Source organism: Crocuta crocuta, unplaced genomic scaffold (assembly GCF_008692635.1).
Source record: "Crocuta crocuta isolate KB4526 unplaced genomic scaffold, BGI_CrCroc_1.0 scaffold4, whole genome shotgun sequence".
Lineage (NCBI taxonomy): Eukaryota > Metazoa > Chordata > Mammalia > Carnivora > Hyaenidae > Crocuta > Crocuta crocuta.
The window spans coordinates 5358362-5380271 of record NW_027529996.1 but is presented as its reverse complement, the minus strand read 5'-3'; the positions used below and the strand labels follow the sequence as shown (position 1 = coordinate 5380271).

Below are 21910 nucleotides of genomic sequence, written 5' to 3'. Positions count from 1 at the left end.
AATATATGTGACCACAGGTTGTACAGGAGATATTCAATAATAGCCTTCCTTTCCAGTCGTATGTTACATGCGGGTACCCTGTGACTCTTGTTAGTCTGGGGGAAATGCCTCACTGTTCCTCAAAAGTCTTTCTTTTTCCTTTCACTACCTTATTCTTATCCCTAGGTTTCTTCTTAATTTCTCCTCATTGAGCTCCTATCTTTCTTCTTCTTTTAATATCAGGAAGTTTCTGAAATCAGGCTGTGGTCCACACAGAGGCTTAGAAATTGTTGGTGCTGAAAGTATGGTCCAGATAGACCAGGAGCATTACTGGGTGCTTGTTAGAAATGCAAACTCTCAGGCCCCACCCCATACCTACAGAATGAGCATCTGTAGTTGACATGATCCCCAGGTGATGTACATATATAGTTAAGAGGGAGTCTTATTAGAGCACCTCCAGGCTTCTGTCACCTGATACCAAATTTAGGAAGATGGCAATGGAGACTCCTGGAGTCAGTGACTCACCCTCCAGATGTTCTGAGTAACGGGACAATTAATAAGAAAAGGATTACTACTCAAACCACATACTATGCTTGTTATGATTCAGTGTAAGATGAAGTTAAGGGCTATTCTCAAGATTTCAAAAGAAATCCCCATAGTAAGGATATTAAAATATTGACACTGATGTTGAAATCAGTCATTCAGATATTTTGCTTGAAGCAATTAATGATTTCCTCTCAGATGCAAAAGTTTGTTTGCTGTTTTGATATGTCTGAAATCTGACCTTTTTTTCCCTGAAAAAATGTATTTGGAAAATGTCTCTGCTTGAGATTATTAAATGTTAATTAAAATGTTCATTTCTGTGAGGCAAAAAATTAGGCTGGAAGCATAAACTACATCAAAAATATCACCATAGGGCTAAGATTCCTCAACAAAAATGTGAAACCTCTGAAGTTTCAACTCTAAAAATGAGATCTTCCACATTACAAACAGGCAAATCATAGTAAATGACCTTACTCTCTGTATAGAACCCCAGAAGAAGAGACACAGAGGGTCTGAATCATAATCTTGAGTTTTGTAAAAAGAAAAAACAAAATCTCAACATTATATTAAAATATTCCAAGACAGTTTTATTTTTTTAAATGTTTATTTTTGAGAGAGAGAAGGGGAGACAGAGAATAAGCACGGGAGGAGCAGAGAGAAAGGGAGACAGAAACCAAAGCAGGCTCCAGGCTGTTAGCACAGAGCTGGACACGGGGCTCGAACACATGAACCGTGAGATCATGACCTGAGCCAATGTTAGAGGTCTAACCAACTGAGCCACCCAGGTGCCCCGCAAGATAATTCTAATAAGGGCAGTTGGCAAGCCCGGAAGAAATAGAAATCTGTGCCAATTTATGAGGGAAGCACTAGCATGAGATATTCTGTACTTATTTCTAGCCATGCACAGAGGAGCTCAATAAAAATGCAAAAAGAATGAAAAAAACAACAAATTACCCACCATCATATGAAAAACTATGTCTTTACAGAGGGCTTGGTAGGACCACAGAGTGACACTTTTAACTGTGATGGAACACTCTTGGTTCTGTTTTATGAGATGCTTTGTACTGAGTTGAAGTAAAATAACCAGGACCCCAGAGGAGAACAGAGGCAGTTTACACAGGAAGTTTCCAGGCTGATTCACAAAGCGCTAGCTCAACTTGAGACACAAGATGAATGGATCCTGCTGGCAGGATTCCAGCCCTGGGTCATTGCTGCTGAAGTAATAACCAATTCTGTGTACTATATAATAAATACAGTGTATGAAGTAGAAGGGAAATAATAAATATAGTATATGAAGTAGAAGGGGAAAACACTCTTTCAATTAACTTCTAACTTGTTTGAGCTGCTTTAAGTTCTTGTTGAAAATGAAATTATTAAACTGCCAACTCTAAGAAATCTAGCATTTCTAGTTTTGATTCATTATGAGAAGCACACACTAGAGGCAAAAAATCGGCATTAGAATAGAAAAAGAAAGCTGCTCCTCTTCTTGTCAATACCACACTGATAAAGAAATGACTCATCTTCAGAATGGGAATCATTTCAGAATAGGAAATCGGAGAAGATGAGAAGACTCTCAACCCACTGAACACAACCATCATCCCCTGAGTTTGCCCAATCCATCCATTTCCGAACTCATCTGCTTCTCATACGGATAATCTTCAAGGCATCTGTTCATTGTAAGTTCTAAAGAGTCTAGAGTCTTTCCTCCCTTGGTTTGTATGTTGGTCTAGATCTACACACAGACCAATTTTGGAAAATCAAGGCATAGAGATAATAACAGTCTCTGATGTGAGCAAGTAGCAAAAAGGCTCAGAGGCTGTGTCAAACATAGACCTTGCTCCCCTTCTGGAGATAGGGCCAAGCCCTGAGAATTCCATGTTGAATGCACTCACCCAGCCTCACCTCTAAGCTGTGCCGCTTAACTTATAATCCAGTTATGTGTGGTAGTGGCCGATAGCCAGTGAATTAATTTCACTTGCATTTTAGAATCTGGAGATTTATAGCAGCAGTAATTCAATGGAAGAAAAATTCTCGTTTTTCAAAGTCATTTACTTTGCCAATGTCTGTGTAAATAGAGAGGCTCACAGATTAAAAAAACAAATAATTTTAATTAAATCATGTGGTATAGAACATCTGGCAAAATCACTCTGTCAGTCAAAACACAATAGTGAGGGAAAAAATGGCTTTATAATTTTGAGAGTGTTCTGTAATTGATCCCAAGAAGATATGGTCATCATGTGTAGTGTGCTTTATATTTGGGGGTAATCGGTGACCTTTTCAATAGATATCATAGCATACTCTATTAAATTTTATTATTATTCCAGTGTCAAAACAGAACTCTTTGAGTTACTTCTTTTTTCATTCTTAAAGACAGTAACTACCACATGATATGCTTATGCATGTTGTGACTAATCTTTTTGCCCTTTGTTTAACTTAATATGACCTTAAGAAGTAGTATAAAAAGTTAGATCTTGGTGATTTCCCACGATGCTTCTTTTATGCACTGGGATAATTTGAAAACTTACCTAATACTTTACCTATTATAAAACTGATATAAATATATTAGTTTTTGGTGACTCAATGAATGGCTACTAGGGTTTGGAATGCATGGTTTTAAAAAATCCAAGCTTGGGTGGAAAAGAGGCCTGGATTCAAATTCCATCTCCTGAATTTGCTAACAATTAGCCAGGGCAAGCCATTTGATGCTTCTGAGCCCAGGTTTCCTTGTCTGTAAGATGGAGACAATAAAACATACTTCACAGAGTTGCAAGGTAAGTAAGTTGTAAGTAAGTTGCTGCGCTCTTACTGCATTATATGATTCTCAAAAGGTAAGTTATTAGACCCTTGTGCTCATGAGAAAAGAAAGTCTCTAAAATCACAGGATATGCCCAAGACCAGACAGCTAATATTTAGGCACTAAAGCACAGGAGAGCTTTTCCTGTAAGAAAGGGTCCCTCCTGGCTTCCATTGTGAGTTAAATGACTAGTTGACAGCTTCCTCTCCTGAAGTTGTGATACGCCTGGGCTCTGAGAGCTCTCCCGCTTCCATGGTTTGTAAAAGCCTCGTTGCGATGTGATTGCAGACCGTGTCAGTCTAGCTGCACTTTGGTTTTGCCTTCTGTAAACACTGTAAGATGCTCCACTTAGTCTCACCATTTTCTCTTCGTATTCTGACTAAAGAGGTTTGTTCAAGAATGTCGGCAAGCAAATGGCATGGTGAGCCTTGCCGTCGAAAATCTCCATGTCAATATATATATAGTCAGCCACTGACCAAAATAACTCAAACGAATGTATTACTTTTGACAGAGCATACCCACTTCTACATAATTTGAAGGTGCTATTTTGTTTATAAATAAAACTATGTTGTGATAAGGTTACTCACAATCTTTGATTACTGGAATGTGTTTACCAGCAACAAACACGGGACTTCTGGATGGAGAATGCCAAAAGGGACTGTTTGCCCTTCTCTAAACTCTTCCTTCATTTATGCCCATGGGGTAATGAAGATGGGGAATTTGTCGTAGGATGTGCTTGGTCAACTTGGTACCATTTGGAAATACATATTTCATTTGACAGCATTTATGAATCACATATTTTCCCCTCAGAATAACTTGCAGTGTGAAACTGCTTCCATATGTTAGAAATGGGTCTCTCCGTTTTGCTGAGGGAAGGGGAACAGAAATATAGTCTAGGTTTTATGACATGCTGAGGATTAACATTGACCAGGCACATGCTCAGGTTTAAAACGGTATCTCTTTAAGTAATTCTCTAATGTTTCTGTACTGCTAAAATTAAAGAGGTGATTTTGACACAAAATACCATATTAGTAAGAAGTCACTCTTCACATAGGCTATTAATAAATCAATATGGCTGAAGCAGAGCTTCATACTTTGAATTCAGATAAATTTAAGCTCTTCCTCTTCAGCAAAGAAGCACACTATTTTTAAATTCCTTCATAGATTCCAAGGACACAGGCCGGATGGAGAAGTTTGATTGCAGCTTCTTCTGATTCCAAATCTCTTTTCCTTAAACTTATTCCTCTTTGTCCTGAGCCTTTGCGCAGTAGGAGAAAAAGGCTCCTTGTTTTCTTGTTTCCACAGGACTAAATGGATGTTGTTCCGCTGAGAACAAGATGTTGTAGGCCTAGGCCAGAAGAAAGGAGCAGAACCGCCCACCCAAGGCGCTCACAAGCCCAGAAGGCCCAGACCTCATTCTCTTGTTGGGAACTCGCAGAAGCCAGCAGGCTGCCATTCATCGTCACTGAAATGCTCTGCTGGCCCTCGGGCACAGAAATGAGCAGGAATACAGCAATGCTGGCTGCAGATACCTTAGTGCATTGATTTAGAGCTAGCTTGGTAGAAGTCAAGGCCAGGTAGCAATTTGTTAGCCTTACCAGAAACATTTTGTTCATTATACTAAAACCAAAACCAAAACCAAAAAAACACAAAAAACTATAAGAGAAACTTTCACTTTTCAAATGTATATGACTTGAAGAATTCTCAAGAAAACGGAGAACAAGCCCTTCAATCTATTCATTATCTTTCCTTGATCATTGAATTACCGTGACACTCAAGATGAAAGGGTTAGAGGAGATCCTGTAATCAAGTGATTTCTTTTAAGTGCTTTTTTTATTCTGGAAAAATGTATATAACATGTTACCATTTTAACCATTTAAAATGTACGATTCAGGGGCGCCTGGGTGGCTTAGTCGGTTAAGCGTCCGACTNAAAAAAAAATAAATAAAATGTACGATTCAGTGACATTACGTATATTCACACTGGCGTGTAACTATCACCACCGTCCAACTTGAGAACCTTTTCATCGTCCCAAACTGAAACTCTGTATCCACAAAGCACTAACTACCCATGTCACTCTCCCCAGAGCCCCTGTCACCACACTCTACTTTCTGACTCTGTGGATCCACCTGCCCTAGGAAACCTTGGAGAAGCAGAATCCTGGAACCTGTGTCTTTTTGTATCTGACTTACTTCACTTAGCATAATATCTTCAAGGTTCATACATGCTACAGCACGGATCTCATTCCTTTAGAAGGCTGAATAATAGGCTGGCATTTGTATGTAGTACATTTTGGACCTATTTTTTAAAATCAGCTTTTTTTCATTTGCCTTCTTCTCCATTCTTTGCTCTCAGCTGGTTGCGTATTTCTCTCTACTGCCTGGTTCCTTGCCTCTCCACACGTTTCCCTTCTTCCCTCTTCCTGTTTCTCCCTCCCCTCCTTCATATACTCCTCATTTTCTCTACATGCTTAATACTAAGATTATTACACAAGTAAATACCCTTTCTATGGGTATTTGTAAATAAGGTACAACTCAAGTTTATTTCATCTTAATTTTTTAGTGCATTTTAGATACTTTTTATTCTGCTGGCCATTACATCATAAAATTCTCAAACAGATGTAGAAGTATAGTACTAGCTCTTTGCACTATTAACTTTGAGTAAGTCACTTCTCTCCTCTGTTTTCAGTTTTCTCGTATGTGAAGATCCATTGCACTATGGGGAATTTAAAGCTCTAACACTCAGTGATTTAGGAATATTAATCACTTGAATGAACTTTTGGGGAAAAAAAGTATTGATTTACTAAATAAACATTAATTGCCTGCTATAAGCAAGGTAAAAGACAATAACAATATTGTGAATTTAAACCTTAAAATGTGAGAAGTGTGTACAAAGTTAGAAAAATATCTGGCACATCTGTTATGGTGTGTTTTGAAGATTTGTTTTCTAAATTTTTATGGTTTTTTATCTTTACATTTGTAGCTAGAGATTTTTTACAAGTTCCTCAGAATCTACCTTGCTTTATCCTGCTATCGAAACAATCACCTCTACTACTTAATTTTAGCTTATTCAATTTTCAGAAAGAAAAATGGAAAATAATACCAAAACTAATCCATACTTGGATCCATACTTCATACATGAAGTTCCTTATGACAAAGTTAGTCTTGTTGAACAAACAGACCCTCGTAATCGTAGCTCTGGAATATGTCCTACCCACACTCAATTTATAAAAACACACATACACACAAATCCTTATCTGTAACTTCATTTCTCTGCGAGACAACTAAAGTTTAACACAGACAGCCCTAGACCAAAATGGTCCATTTCCATCAAGTCTCCCTGCTTTACTCTTTTCTCTCCAGATGGTAACATACCTCCTGGTTATGAATTACTTCTTTTTATCAGAACAAGGAAGGATTTGGAGCCAATTATTGAAAACAGTCATTACAGATTGCTACTTGAGAGGGACAATCCAGTTACTAAGCTGTAGTGTCTGGAGGCCTGGTAGTTTCTCTGCATCTCCTGAGGGAAAGGAATTTGTGTCCTGTTAGCCTTGGGTTCTTTTAGGACCTGAAGCCCATTCTGCAGTGATACAGGCCACTTACAAAAATCTTTTCTCTCTCCTGTTCGAGTATATAGGTCAGTTTCCGTTTCATCAGTTACAGGTTAGCCTCTGCCTCCTTCTGACTCAATTCTCAAATGCATGTTTCATGCTCTTCAATGTTGCTTTAGTATCAAAAGATATCTTCCGACTACCATCTCTTGTCAGTAGTCTAGATCTCATTCCTAGGACCTCCTATGGCTTAGTTATTGGCCATCCATACAGGGTGAGATATCTGATCATTGGGTAGAAGGAATGCAGCTTCTTACTGAATATGAGTATTTACTGCATTTTGAATCCTGCCTTTTGGATATTATGCTAGCTTTACCAATAGATTTCATTAAAAAGCAACTCAGGTGTGAAACTCACCTGGCCTAAAGGTTAAAATTTCAAGTCACGTTAATGATTTAATGTAATACTTGTGCCAGCACTTTGAATAGAGTCCTCAGTTTAAACAAAAAAGTGAATTATAATAATGACCATTCTTTAGCCTCTATTTAATTTGGAGTTTTTGATACTTCTTATTTATTTTGTGAAAATCTAAATCATCTCTCCGAGGCCATATTGGCTCAGTTCTGAAAGTGCTATATTGCAATCTTTCACACTTTGTGCAGTTTAAGAAACATAGACCATGCAATTATTTAAATTTAAGTGAAAATTGCTAGCCCAGTAAGCAGGCCACCTGCTCTAGGCTGATGTGTTTGCACTGATGCTACCTTACTTCCTTTCTTTTTTTAATTTTAATGTTTATTTTTGAGAGAGGGAGCGCGTGCGTGCCTGTGCGTGTGTGCATGCACACACACACACACACACACACACACACACACACATGCAAGAGCAGGGGAGGGGCAGAGAGAGAGGGAGACACAGAATCCAAAGCAGCTCCAGGCTCTGAGTTGTCATCATAGAGCCTGACATGGGGCCCGAATCCACAAGCTGTGAGATTAGGACCTGAACCGAAGTCAGATGCTCTGACTTCCAAGTGAGCAACCCAGGCATCCCTACTGTTGAATTTTCTTACCTGTTGTTTTAGAGTCAAATACCCCTTTGTGGAGACATTTGGATGTGGTGAGCAGTTTCCATACAAATTAGCTGGTGACTTCAATAACAACACATTTAAAACTGAACCACTGACTTCAAGGGCCTGCCATCACTCAGATCCTTTGCAGGTACTTAGACGAGGCCCCATGAGAGAAAGGAAACATGGGGTATAGCACAGGCTCTGGAGTTTTTGGGCTAGGATGACATATGACAAAATAGGATTTGTTTATAGGTGACATGTTGCACTGCGTGTGGTTCCTGGCATAAATCCAGTTTACTGCTCCCAAAGAACTTGTACAACATAGTTGAGGAGACAACATTAAAATGAATGAAAGAATTAGGGGCAAATCACAGAATCTTGGTTTGGAAGGAGATCTTATAGTTGCCTAGCAGAATTTACCATCTGAGGTGTCTACAGCATCCTCAGTAGAGGGCCTTCCATCACAAAGCATAAAGGTCAGAATGTATGCTATTGCCAGAGCTTTCTAGCCCATGTGCAGCAGCATACTGCTGTATGAGCTACATGTGTGCCAAGCTCTTGGTCCTCCATCCCATAGAGCCAGCCACTTATCTTCATCCCCCAAATGTCATACAACTTCAGATTCGTCTATGTGGTTATGTGTATCAATAACTATTCCTTTCTACTACTGGGTAGTATTCCAATCTATGGACATACCACAGTTTGCCTATCCATTTACAGGCTTATGTACATTTGGGTTGTTCACATGTTGGAGCTTGTAGGTATAAAATATGCCATGAACATTCTTCTGCAAGCTTTTTGTGGACATATCAATTTCATCCCTCTTGGTAAAATACCTGAGAATGTGATTGGGTATCTTAGGATAGGCATAGATTTAGCTATAAAAGAAATTGTTAGACTATTTTCCAAAGCAGTTACACCACTTCACAGCAATAAATGGGAGTTCTGGTTGAGTTACATTCTCTGCCACACAGTATCATTGGTATTTTTAATTTTAGCCATTCTCGTGAATGGGAAGCAATAGCTCACAGAGATTTTAATTTACAGTTCCCTAATGACTAATTATGTTGAACATTGCTTGATGTGATTCTTAGACAGTTATGTATCCTTTTTCTAAAGCATCTGAGAGATTATTTGCCTATTTTTAATTAAATTGTTTATATTGAGTTCTTTATGTATTCTGATTTCAAGCTTTTTTTTTTTTCAGATCTATGTATCACAAATGTTTTCTTCCAGTTTCTCTTTTTTTTTAAATTTTAAATGTTTATTATTTTAAGACAGAGAGAGAGATACAGAGAGAGAGAGACACAGAGAGAGAGAGAGAGAGACAGAGACAGAGACAGAGCATAAGCAGGGGGAGGGGCAGGGGCAGGGAGAGAGCAGACACAGAATCCAAAGTAGGCTCCAAGCTCTGAGCTGTCAGCACAGAGCCTGACGAGGGGCTTGAACTCACGAGCTGTGAGATCATGACCTGAGCTGAAGTCAGAGGCTCAACTGACTGAGCCACCCCCGCACCCCTCTCCCAGTTTCTTTTTTCTTGTATTGATGCAATCTTTTAAACGACAAATACTTTTAATGTTGATAGTCTAGTCTATCTATTTTTATGGGTGGTACTTTTTGTGTCTGTAAAAATTACCTGTTCCAATTTATGAAAATATTTTCCCATGTTTTCTTCCAGAAGTTTTACAGATTAAGCTTTTATGTTTTCATATTTCATCTCAAATTAATTTTTGTGTGAGGGGGGTAATAAGGACTATTTGTTCCAGGGCTATTACAAAAAATAATATCTTTTCCTTTTTTGAATTATCTTGATATCTTTGTCAAAAATTAATTGGCCAAAAATAAATGAGTCAATTTCTGGACTCCCTCTTCTGTTTCAATAATAAATCTTCTATGCTTATACCAATATTATACCATCTTGATTATTATAACTTGAAATCCAAAGCATAAGTTGTCAACTTTATTCTTCTTTTTCAAGATTGATTTAGCTATTTTAGGTCCTATATATATATATACATTATATATATATTTAATGTTTTATTTATTTCTGAGAGAGAGAGAGCATGAGCAGGGGAGGGTCAGAGAGAGAGAGAGACACAGAATCTGAAACAGGCTCCAGGCTCTGAGCTGTCAGCACAGAGCCCGACGCAGGGCTGGAACCCACAAACCGTGAGATCATGACCTGAGCGGAAGTCGGATGCTTAACTGACTGAGCCACCAAGGTACCCCAGGTTATTTATATTTCTTTATAAATTAAAGATTAGCTTGTCAATGAAAAAAGAGTCTACTTGAATTTTTATTGAGATGGCCTTAACTCTAGATCAATTTGGGGAGGGATGATATCTTAATAAATTGAACTTTCCAATTTATGTATTTAGTTCAATCGTACTTAGCTTTTTTCTATAATGTTTGTTTTAACGGTACAGGACTTGCACATATTTTGTTAAATTAATCTGTTACTTTTTTTTAAAAGGCACTACTAAAAGAATACTTAAAAATTTCAATTCCCAATTCTACTTTGCTAATATATAGAAATAGAATTGTTTTTAGTATATTCACTTTGTGCGCTGTTATCTGTGACCTTGGTAACTCACTTATTAGTTCTAGTATCTTCTTTTCTTTTAGTTGATTACTAAACTTTTCCTATACTGACTATCATTCATTTGTAAATATAGTTGTACCTCTTTACTTCCAAAATACAAAACTTTTTCTTTCTTTTTATCAACCTAGTACATTGGCTAGGACCTTCAGTCCCATTCCATAATGTTGAATAGAAGTGACTATAGTGGACATCCTTGCTTGCTTCCCAATCTTAGTAGGAAAGCATTAAGTCTTTCGTGGACAGTGAAAGCATTATATTAGCTGTCAGTTTTTTGAAAATGTTCTTTATCAGGTTGAGGAAGTTCCTTTCTATTCTAAATCCTTTTGGAGTTCTTACATGAGTGGCTGTTAAAATTTTTTTTGTTTGGTGTTTTTCTAGCACAGTGTTATTCATAATATTCCTTTATTATCATTCTAATAGCTGTAGGATCTAAAATGACACTCTATGTCATTCCTGATATTGATAATGTTATATTTCTTTTTTATGACAATTAGGAGCTTATTAAATTTATCAATGTTTTCATAGAAATATCTTTTGGGAATCCGAGATGAGCAGGATATTTTCTTCTAGTTTTGGTTTTAAAAATAGGAAAAATGAAGGTTTGTTTTGTTTTTGTTTTTTTACAGTCCAAATTCGGAAACATAGTTATGGATGGCTTTGGCCAGTTATGGCTTTAAAATTTTTTGGTAAAATACACATACCATAAAATTTACCATCTTTTCATTTTTAAGTATATAGTTTAATAGTGCAATCTCTAGAACCTATTCATCCAGCAAAACTGAAATTCTATACCACTAAATAATAACTCCCTATTTCCCCTCCCATCCCCTGGCAACCCCCATTCTGGTCTCTGTCTCTGAAAATGACTACTCTAGCAATCTCATATTAGTGGAATCATATAGTATTCACTCTTTGTGGCTTGCTTGTTTCATTTAGCTTTATGTCCTCAAGGTTCATCCATGTTGTAGCATTGTATCAGAATTTACTTTCTTTTTCAGGCTGAATAATATTTTGTTGTATACATATACCACATTTTGTTTATTCATTTGTCAATGGAAAGATGTGGCACTTTCACCTTTTGGCTATTGTGAATAATGCTGCTATGAGCATTGGTGTGCAAGTACCTGTTTGAGTCCCTGCTGTCACTTCTTTTGGGGATATACCTGGAAGTAGAATTGCTGGATCACATGGTAATTCTATTTTTAGTTTTTGAGGAATTGCCATACTATTTTCCAGCAGATGCACTATTTTACATTCCCACCAGCAGTGTATAAGAGTTTTAATTTCTCCACATTCTTGCCAACATTTGTTATTTTCTGGGTTTTGTTTTTTGTTTTTTGTTTTTTGTTTTTTGTTTTTGATAGTAGCTCTCCTAATGAGTGTGAGGTGGGAAAATGAAGTTTATGCCATTACATATATTTTTCAGGTCCTCATATATGTGCCATCTATTAAGGAAGCTTATAATGGAAAGAATTCCTGCACTGGGTGGGAGCTTGAATATGATCAAGTCTAATAGAATATGAGTTCTCTCCTTTCTAATTATTTTTAAATGGTCTATATTTGTTTCCACCAATTTGTGCCTTTAAATGTGAGTAATGGTTTTGTAGATAGAACAAAACTCATTTGAGCCACTTTGAGGCTCCTTCTTGGTGGAAGAAAAACAAATATCTGCAGGGTTCCTTCTTTTGATCCTCTTTTATTTAGCCGTGTATGACCCAAAAGATGTCATGTCGTCTATGCTGTATCACTGTTTTAGAATCACAAAGAAGGAAAGCTAATACAAATCTATTCTGAGAAGCTTAATGTGTGTATCTCATATTATCTTTTCATATAAAAGGCATTATTTCATTGTTTGCCACTATTGGGTTTCCTTTCTCATGGTTATATCTTCATTCCTCGGCACTTAAATTTTTTGGGTGTTCTAACTTAAGTACAGTCATGAATGTTCACAGAGCATATTTAAGGGAAATAGTGCATTTGCAGCAACTAAATATAATTTGTGTTTTATGGTTTAGACTTAGGGCAAATTTGGTCTCACAGTAAACAGGTCCCACTTAGCCTTTATATTTATATTTACTAAGTTCAAAGCTAGATTAAATGCCTTCTGAAACCCTCAAGAAGAGTGTGGCTAAAATACAAAGAAGAAGGATGAATGCAGCAGGGTTAGAACATTAAGGAGTCAAATCACTTTTTCTTTCACCCAAAAAGTTGAAAAAGTATCATTAGCTGAGTTCTTATTACTGAATTCCTCAAAAAAACACACAATAGAAAATAAACTTGGGCAGATAAACTTGCATTTCTGGTGCCTAATATATCTCCCAGCTCTTGGTAAAAACTGTATTTATTAGATTTTTTTAAATTTATTTTTTATTTTTTACAAATAGTTTATTGTCAAGTTGGTTTCCATATAACACCCAGTGCTCATAAAACTGTATTTAATAAATAAGTGGTTGAGGGCATTAATCTGTGTTTCTTGACTTTCAGGAAACTGTCTTGACATTAAGAAAAGAATTCATCCTGAAAATGACAGCCAAAATGTGATGTAATAAAGAATAGATGTGGTTTTTGTTCTCCATTCCTTACACAGAGCTTCGAAAACCCTCTGAATTTCCCAACTGATGGTCACTTGTTTTTGTTATGCTAATGAGGAAACTCAAGGGATGGGCTGGCCACACCAAAAAGAACAAGCTTGTATAGGGTTGGGACTTCTAGTCCTACTTTCTGTTTCCAACTTCTAGAGAGGGAAGAGACATTGAAGGCTGAGGTCAATCATAGTCAATGATTTAACCAATCATGCGTATGTAATGAGACCCCTTGTGAAAACTCTGGACACTGCGCTTACTGGAGCTTCCTGGTTGATGATCTTACTGATGTCCTGACAAGAGGGATACCCTGACTCCATGTGCTCAGAACCCTCCCACATTTTGCCTTATGGATCTGTTCAGCTGGCTGTTCATCTGTATCCTTTATAATACAATGGTAATCATAAATATAGGGCTTTCTTGAGTTCTGTGAGTCATTCTAGCAAATTTTCAAACCTGGGAGAGTTGTGAGAAGCCTTGAATTTGTAGTCATCCAGGCAGAAATGGAAGTGGCTTGGAGACACCTGAAATTTGTAGCTAGCATTTGAAATGGATTGATTTCTTGAGACTGAGCCCTTAATTTTTGAAGTCTTCACTAACTGTGGATAATGACAGAACTTAATTCAATTGTAGTATACCCAATTGGTGTCAGAGCAATCAAAGTCAGAAGGAACACCAGTGCATCTTAAATATCTGCAGAGAAGTTTCTCTGATATGGATGAAAGCAAATTAAACATTGTAATGCTAGGAATCATGGATTTTATGAGGTAGCTATATATGAGCATGAGCAAGGGAGGGGCAAAGACAGAGAGGGAGACAGAGAATACAGGCTCTGAGTTGTCAGCGTAGAGCCTGATGCGGGACTCAAACTCATGAGTTGTGAGATCATGACCTGAGCTGAAGTTGGACACTTAACTGACTGAGCCACCCAGGTGCCCGTGGATGAGATTTACATTTAAACTGGTAGACTGTGAGTAAAGCAGGTTGCCCTCCAGAATATTGGTGGGTCTCATCAATCAGCTAAAGACCTGGATATAAAAAAGACTGACCTGCCCTGAGCAAGAGGGAATTCTGCCAGCAGACCATTTTCAAATTTTAACTGCAATGTTGGTCAGCAATTTTCCTGGGACTCCGACCCGGTGGAGTGGATTTTGGACTTGTCATCTTCCATAATCGTGTGAGGCAATCTCTCGAAATAAATTTTGATCTCTCTCTCTCTCTCCACACACACACACACACACACACCCTATAGATTTTGTTTCTCTGGAGAACCTTGACTAATATACTACCTCACCTGACTATTGTAAGAATTAAATAAGATAATGTATTGAAAATTTTGTAAGTTTTAAAGCATTCTAAAAATTTACCTTGTAAGTTTTAAAGCATATAAACATAAATATAGTTTATAAAACATAAATGCGGTTACGTCTACCTAGTACATGTAATGTGAACTGAACTTTGTTGAGGCTTTGTAGACATATAAGTTAATGTTTACAAATGTGGTCTTAGATCAATGTTATAAATGGATCTGAACTATCCTAGAAGAATCTATAAAGACAGTAACAAGTAGGGAGAGGGACCCATTGGATTCCTTTTCTGGACTGTTTAGCATCTGTTGTTGCAGAATGTAAACACCATGTGGACTGGAAATCTTAGTTTAGTTAGCTTGGTTCAACTGAAGTACCGTGTCTGACACGGTGCTTTGTGTAGTCCTTGTTCAATTAGTTGCTAAAAATAAGTGACTTTTATCTAAGTGATCACCCAAAAAGCACAATTTTATAACATAAAGCACTTCAGCATATAGCATGGAGGGCTAGAAGGCATGTATGTGTTGAATCTGGTTATGCCGTCTGAAGAGTTAAATGCCAGTTAATCATGGTCTGTATGTTAAATTAAAAAGAAGGAATTTTGGTGTGGCTGGGGATAGGCCAAAGCTATAAACTCAGTTGCCTCCATGAACAAATCCACAGCCAGACCTCACTCTTGGAAACCAATGGCTTTGCTTTCTTGGACCTCTGATGAACTTTGCATAATAGCAAGGTGCAAATATAGCTTGGAGGAAAAAATCAAGGCTGCTATACTCAATGGATACTTTTAAACTCCAGAACAGTAACTGGGATGCTATTTGGCAGCATAGCAAACACTGCCCAGTATCACCTGTCAATTCAGATCTCTAGATGACAGCTTGTTGCAGCCAATGGCTGGTCTCAATTGCATTCACGTGCTTTACAACTTTATGGATTGTGGTTTCTGTGGACTGATATTTTGAGACTCCGTTGTGGAAGAATATGGTTGCATTCAAAATATTCTAGGCAAAAGCTTCAGTCTGAGAAAAAAAAGACTAGACTTCTAGTCTTCTTACTATTTTGGGAAGTATGTCATCATAATGATTTTTCCAGTCTCCTCTGGGTATGGCCAATAAAGGAAGAGAACATTAAGACAGCCTGCCTTAAATTAAAACAACAGCAGGATAGTATTTTCCACTTATAAAATTGAGGGAAAATAAAAAATAATACCCAGTATTACTGAGAATATACCCCTTGTACTGCTGATTGCAGGGTCAACTGGCAAAAAAACAAAAAACAAAACAAAACAAAACCCCAAAACACAACAACAAAAATCTTAAAAAAAAATATGTATCCTTTGACCTAGCAATTCCGCCACTAAGAATGTATCCCAAGAAAATAATCTTACCTCTGCAATGACTTCTCCATTTTCTTAGGCTAAACACAGTGTTGTTTATAATACTGAAAAACTAGAATTAAAATACATATCTAACCATGGAGAATTGCCTAAAGGAATTTTGCTACACCCTTTTAAGGAATAGTATACAACTGTTAAAAAAAAAAAAAAGAAAGGGTTGCAGAGGGGTTCTTGGGTGACTCGGTTGAGCACTGGACTCTTGATTTGGGCTCAGGTCATGATTTCAGGGTCATGGAATCAAGCCCAGTGTTGGTCTCCACGCTGAGTGTGGAGCCTTCTTAGGATTCTCTCTCTCCCTCTCTCTCTGCCCCTTCTCTGCTTATGCATCTTCTCTCTCTCTCTTAAAAACAAATTTAAAATAATAAAATAAATAAATAAGGTTGTAGAANGACACGGAAATTTGTTCATAATCAATTATTAAATTAAAAAGCAGTTCATAAAATATTATATATAAAATAACTCTCTTTGTTTAAAAATCAAGCAAAAGGATAAGCTGTACACATGCATAGAAGAAAAGGCTGGAAGACTATACACTAAAATATTAATAGCAACTATCTCTGGATGGTGATTTTTATTCGTCTCCTCTATGTTCCCCCTGACAAATTTTATATAATAAATATTACATTAGCTATTGGAGGGGGGAGGTAGCTTTAAACATTTCAAACAAAATGAACAGCCAACAAAAAGCTATGATTAATTAGTGTTTACTAACAGAAGAGCAAGAATTTTACAGAGCTATGATTAAACTTTGGCACATTCCAGGACTTTACAGGCTAAGGCAGTTAGTTTAAAATGACTTACTTAAGCCTTGATGATACTGAATGGTCTTAAAAGTTTTTGCTGTTTCCATTTATCATAAAGTATTTTCTTCCCCCACTATGGTAAGCCTTGTACAGCATGAAGTCCAGGAATTAATGCAGGGAAGTGGCCTGACACCTTCATGCAAATGTTAGCACGCAGATGCCACCTTGGAAATGGGAGGTTTTAGTCCATTAGCTAACACTGTCCATGCCACTAAAATCTAAATCTGTGTCTATGGAAAAGTAAATAAAGAGCTTGTAGCCTAGATCCCTACATAGACAGATCCATCAGCAGTTATTAAGGGCAAGTTAGAAATGCCCGGGGCCAATCCTTTACCACTGGGGAGTGATGATGTCATTCATGACAGCGCCCTGCCTTTTTTTCAAGTGTCCTTTGCTGTCTGTGTCAGAATGGATTGGTGGGATCATCTTGTCTATTCATGTCAGCCATCTGCCACTAATTGATGCAGCTGGCTGGGTAGTGGATTTGAAATTTTAAAGACTGATGGTGGAAATGCTGCCAGGTAGATAGTTTAGTCTGAATGAGTGCCCGTCATGTGAAATGTGACACTTTCCCCTGTCTGTCTCCAGCTGTTCCTACATCATAACAGGGAAAGAGTCACGAATATATTTATTTTTCCCACAAATGAATGAGTCAGAGATCCAGGCAAAAATCAGGCTTAAACTTTAAACCCAAAAGCGTGCCATTAGTGGCAGGACAGGGAAGATAGTTCCAGTCTAACTTAAAGCTAATCTCAGCAAATTCCCTTGTAGCTCATTCAGCCTTGCCTGGATGAGTGTTTTGAATTACATAAATCTAGCATATTCTAGAAAAATGATAGTGGCTAGAAGTCTAAGCACATTAGCTTCAGAAGGACAAGTCCAAGGATATGCATTCTTGATAGTCTCCCATAGTCCTTTAAAAACCAATAGTGAATCCAAGTTAACTCACCCTTGTGCATCACTACTATGTCTATTCTCAGAGTTAAAAAAAAAAAAAAATCAAAGATTGTAAAGCATTTCCCAACCAGAGATTCTCTAGGTACTTCCCCAGCCTACCATTCCTCCTGGAATGCAAATGGCCAGGTCACAGAACACGTAGCCCATTAGCCTGGCTGACTCACCTTGCTGTCGCTCGTCTTCTGGAAGCTTCAGTTTACAGGTGTAAAAACTGTTAAACAGGCAGCTGCTATCTTTTCTCTGTGTAGTAGACATGGTTCTGGCAATACTCTATGGTTCCAGTATCACTAGGACATTTCCTTCCCTTGGTCAGTCACCTAAAATGGTCTTCACCAGACAACCAGAGCCGCAGAGGTACATGCAGATCCTGTCCTTGAGTGTAAAACATTTACTTCTCTAATAAACTTCCAAGTGCTTCCTAGTCATGATTCTCGAAATAAATATTTACCCATATAACTTCCCCTACATATGAAGATGCCAATTCATTTGGATAAAAACACAGCTTAATTCTTCTTTCATTTCAAAGCACTTTGAAGTTTTCCCCTTTACAGTGTAAAATTCTACAGAGTAACTATTTCTGACCAATTACAGTTTTGGCAATTTTTTGACCCAACTGCTGACATGAAATCTAATGCCTCTAGTATTTAGAGAGGACTGCTAGAATAATATATACAAAATTTAAAAGTGCTGCTGAGTTAAAGCAAGTGATTTCCAAGCCTGGTCTGAGTTACCCTCCGTGACAGCTGAAAGTGAACAGTTCTTAAGGGAAGCTGAAGGAGGAGGGGCTGAATGAGCTAGGCTGATTAGCATAAAGAGGCAGGCAAGAAATGGCATTGGAGTTGCTTTGAATAATAGTGGCCAAAGCAGGGATTCTAAAAAGATGCCCAGATGTTACAGTAATCACGTTTCTGATTTGTGCTACTTTGTGATTAAAACAAAAGCTCAAAGCAGGGGTTTATGCTGCATGGATGTTCATTTGCACATGCAACATCTGAAGGGTATAACCGGAACTGGTAATGAGCTCATGGAAATATACTGCTGGGACTTTCAGTTTCTGTAAACACCTCTGAGTCTTCAGAAGGGGGCAGTTATAGAGCAGCCTGCCTGCCAACGTAACTATTTGGAGTTCTAGAGGACAAATAAACATATAAAGTATTGTCTTTCTAGAGACCTACCTCTGATCCCCCTCAGACTCTCTATTTCTACTTCTAGGTCATAAACCAAAGAGATTTCTGGTGTTTTCTTGTGTTGAATATTTTATTGAAATTATAGCATATTTAATAACTGTTTAAAAAATAAACTCCAACACCTTTCATTTAACTTAGAAGACTGTTACCTCTGAAGTTTTAATGAATGCTAGTAGATTCTGCCCTTCAAGATTCATAGTTCTCTGTAGATTTGGAATAGAAGTGGTGGGCTAGGATGAAGGAGAAAGGCAGAGTGCTTAGCCTCCGAATCTGGGTGCTACAGTTTCCTGGGCACATTTGGAAATTGGTGCTAAACTTGAAATCCATCTGGATGGGTGTCCTCCTTCTACTTTGAGGCAATTAACTCTCCAAACATACTCTGAGTTATAAAAACTCTTATGTGTGATGGCTCTTTTATAATTACTATGATTTATTAAATCACTTTTATTATTTAATAGTCTATGAATTGCAGTTTTAGGCCTCTCACAGTACAACAGGTTATAGAAGTATTTAGCTACTTTGAAAGAGATTCAAATTATTAGAGAACTATAGTTTCTGTTTTAATGGTTGGCATTTATCTCCTGCTTCACAACAGTCATTGTGGAAGGTTGAAGTATTTTCTTCCCGAGTGACATAAAGCTATCAATATTCTGTCAAGTTGCGGACCTCACTAATAAGCACATTATTATATAAGTAAGTCAAATAACTCCCAAAACTCTAAGCCAGCCCTTGAGAGAAATGGATTCTTAAAAAAGGTTTTATAGTCAGAAGTTTAAAAAAAAATATATATATATATTTGAATAGGTAGAAAGAATAGCATAATAAGCCCTATGTGTCCATCAGTGGGTTCAATCATTATCAATAATTTCAAAACATTTTTACATTTTGTTCAAATTGGACCCAAAGGTCCACATATTGTCTTTGGTTTTATACGTCTAATAAGTCTTTTTCATTCTGTAGGATTCTCTCTGAGAGAAAATGTTGCTTGGGGATTAATATCTTACATTTATCCTGATTTATGTCTGATTTTTCAAGAAAGCCCCTACATGCCTCCATTTTTATTACATATGGATGTAAAGCTTGGGAAAAGGGGGAAAAGGAACNCTGACCACGGAGGCTAAAACAGCCAGCTTTCTAGTCCTGATGCTCCATTAGTGTACTGTGTAAACTTGAACCAGGTACTTCACATCTCTGAGTTTCTGTCTTCATTTGTCAAGTGAAACAAATGTTTGGTAAATAAGGCAAGAAACTATCCAATACTTATTCTCTGAATATAAAGACCTGAAAAAGTATCTTGTTTTGTCTTTGTCTATAGCCTGAGGAGAAGGAAATAGATTTTTTGAAAAATGTTTTATTTATTTCTGAGAGAGAGAGAGAGAGAGAGAGAGAGAGCATGAGCAGGTGAGGGTTAGAGAGAGAAGGAGACACAGAATCTGAAACAGGCTCCAGGCTCTGAGCTGGCAGTCAGCACAGAGCCCGACGCGGGGCTGGAACCCACGAACTGTGAGATCATAACCTGAGCCAAAGTCAGACGCTTAACCAACTGAGCCACCCAGGCGCCCCAAAGGAAATAGATTTAAAACAAAAATGAGCAGGATTTGGGAATGTATTTGAAAATCTAGGCCCTTGGTTTTCCAACCTAGCTGAGCACTGTAATTACTCTGGGAATGTCATAGAGATTCCTGAGTCCCAGATGCAGTGTTGAAGATATGGATGGTGTCTGAAATATATATATATATGCATACATATTTATATTTAAACATGGTTTACATTTTATATAAATATTATATATATATATATTCTTATTTAATTTACTTTCTCCCCTCTACTTCATTGATATATAATGGACATATAACATTGTGTAAGTTTAAGTTATACAACATGATGATATGATACATTTATATCTTGAAAGATGGTTATCACTATAACATTGGTTACCACCTCCAACCTGTCACATAATTACCATTTGTTTTTTGTGGTGGGAATGTTTAAGATCCACTCTCTTAGTAACAGTAAAATATATGATACAGTAGTATTAGCTATAATCACAATCATGTACATTAGATCCCCAAACTTGTTAATCTCATAAATGTAAATTTTTACTTTTTGATCAATATACTCCCCATTTCTCCCACCCCCAATCCCTGGTAACCACCACTCTATTCTCTATTTCTCTTTGTTTTTTTTTTTGGATGGAATGTTTGTAAATTCCTCTTATACAGGTAAACATGCATAATCTGCTTAAATAGTCAGTTTTGCTCCATTATTTCATTCATTATACCTTTCCTGAGGGCTGATGAAACCAAATAAGAACTCCTTAAATCTAATTTCCAGTGCCACAACATTAGGGAATAGGGACAATCCAGGGGGAGACTTGCTGCCTGGTTCCTTTATGTCTCATGGTTGTGCATCATTGAGTCAGCCCTGGGCAGTGACCCTGTGATTGATTACTTGAGTTACGGAGACTCCTGGGCTCTTTCACAGCATATTGAGTCACATTTCTGCTCTGAGAGGAGTCTCTGTTTTGACTCACCAATTTCCACTGGAAATAATCCAGTATAGCTAAAAGTAATGTGTAATAGAAATATATAAAATAATATCAGCTCTATCAGCCATAGTTAGAATAAGTTATAGTAAGCCAGACCCTTATTTTTCAGAAACACTACCAAGTTAGTAGCTCATAATGGGCATATTATACTTTGCTTCTTGCTTGTAAATAAAAGCAAGGAGCCAGACTGTAGAAAGTAAAGTCTGTTTGGGTCAAAAAAAAAACAAAACAGGTGAATAATATTTGGCATTTTTTTACTTGCAATTTGATTAAACATGAATTAGAATTTCTATGAAATTCAAGCTTCTTCCCTTACCAACTCTCTGTGATGTCAAAAAGATGCCACTGTTTGGGGCGCCTGGGTAGCTTAGTCGGTTAAGCGTCCGACTTTCGCTTAGGTAATGATCTCGCGGTTCGTGGGTTCGAGCCCCACGTCGGGCTCTGTGCTGACTGCCAGCTCGGAGCCTGGAGCCTGTTTCAGAGTCCGTGACTCCCTCTCTCTCTGACCCTCCCCTGCTCACGCTGTCTCTCTCTCTCTCCTAGAAATAAGTAAAACATTAAAAAAAAAAAAGATGCCACTGTTTTTCTTG

At 37.5% G+C, this 21910-nt stretch overlaps 1 protein-coding gene across 2 annotated transcripts in view; it reads right to left on the bottom strand.

Moving 5' to 3' along the window:
- RANBP3L (RAN binding protein 3 like) overlaps positions 1 to 18305 on the bottom strand; it is a 45085-nt gene extending 26780 nt beyond the window's left edge. For both annotated transcript variants that reach the window (XM_077763432.1, XM_077763433.1), the window contains exon 1: positions 17750 to 18305. In XM_077763432.1, the coding sequence (XP_077619558.1) occupies positions 17750 to 17840 (91 nt within the window). In that variant the 5' untranslated portion in view covers positions 17841 to 18305. The remainder of the gene's footprint in view (positions 1 to 17749) is intronic.
- Positions 18306 to 21910: the final 3605 nt, after the last annotated feature.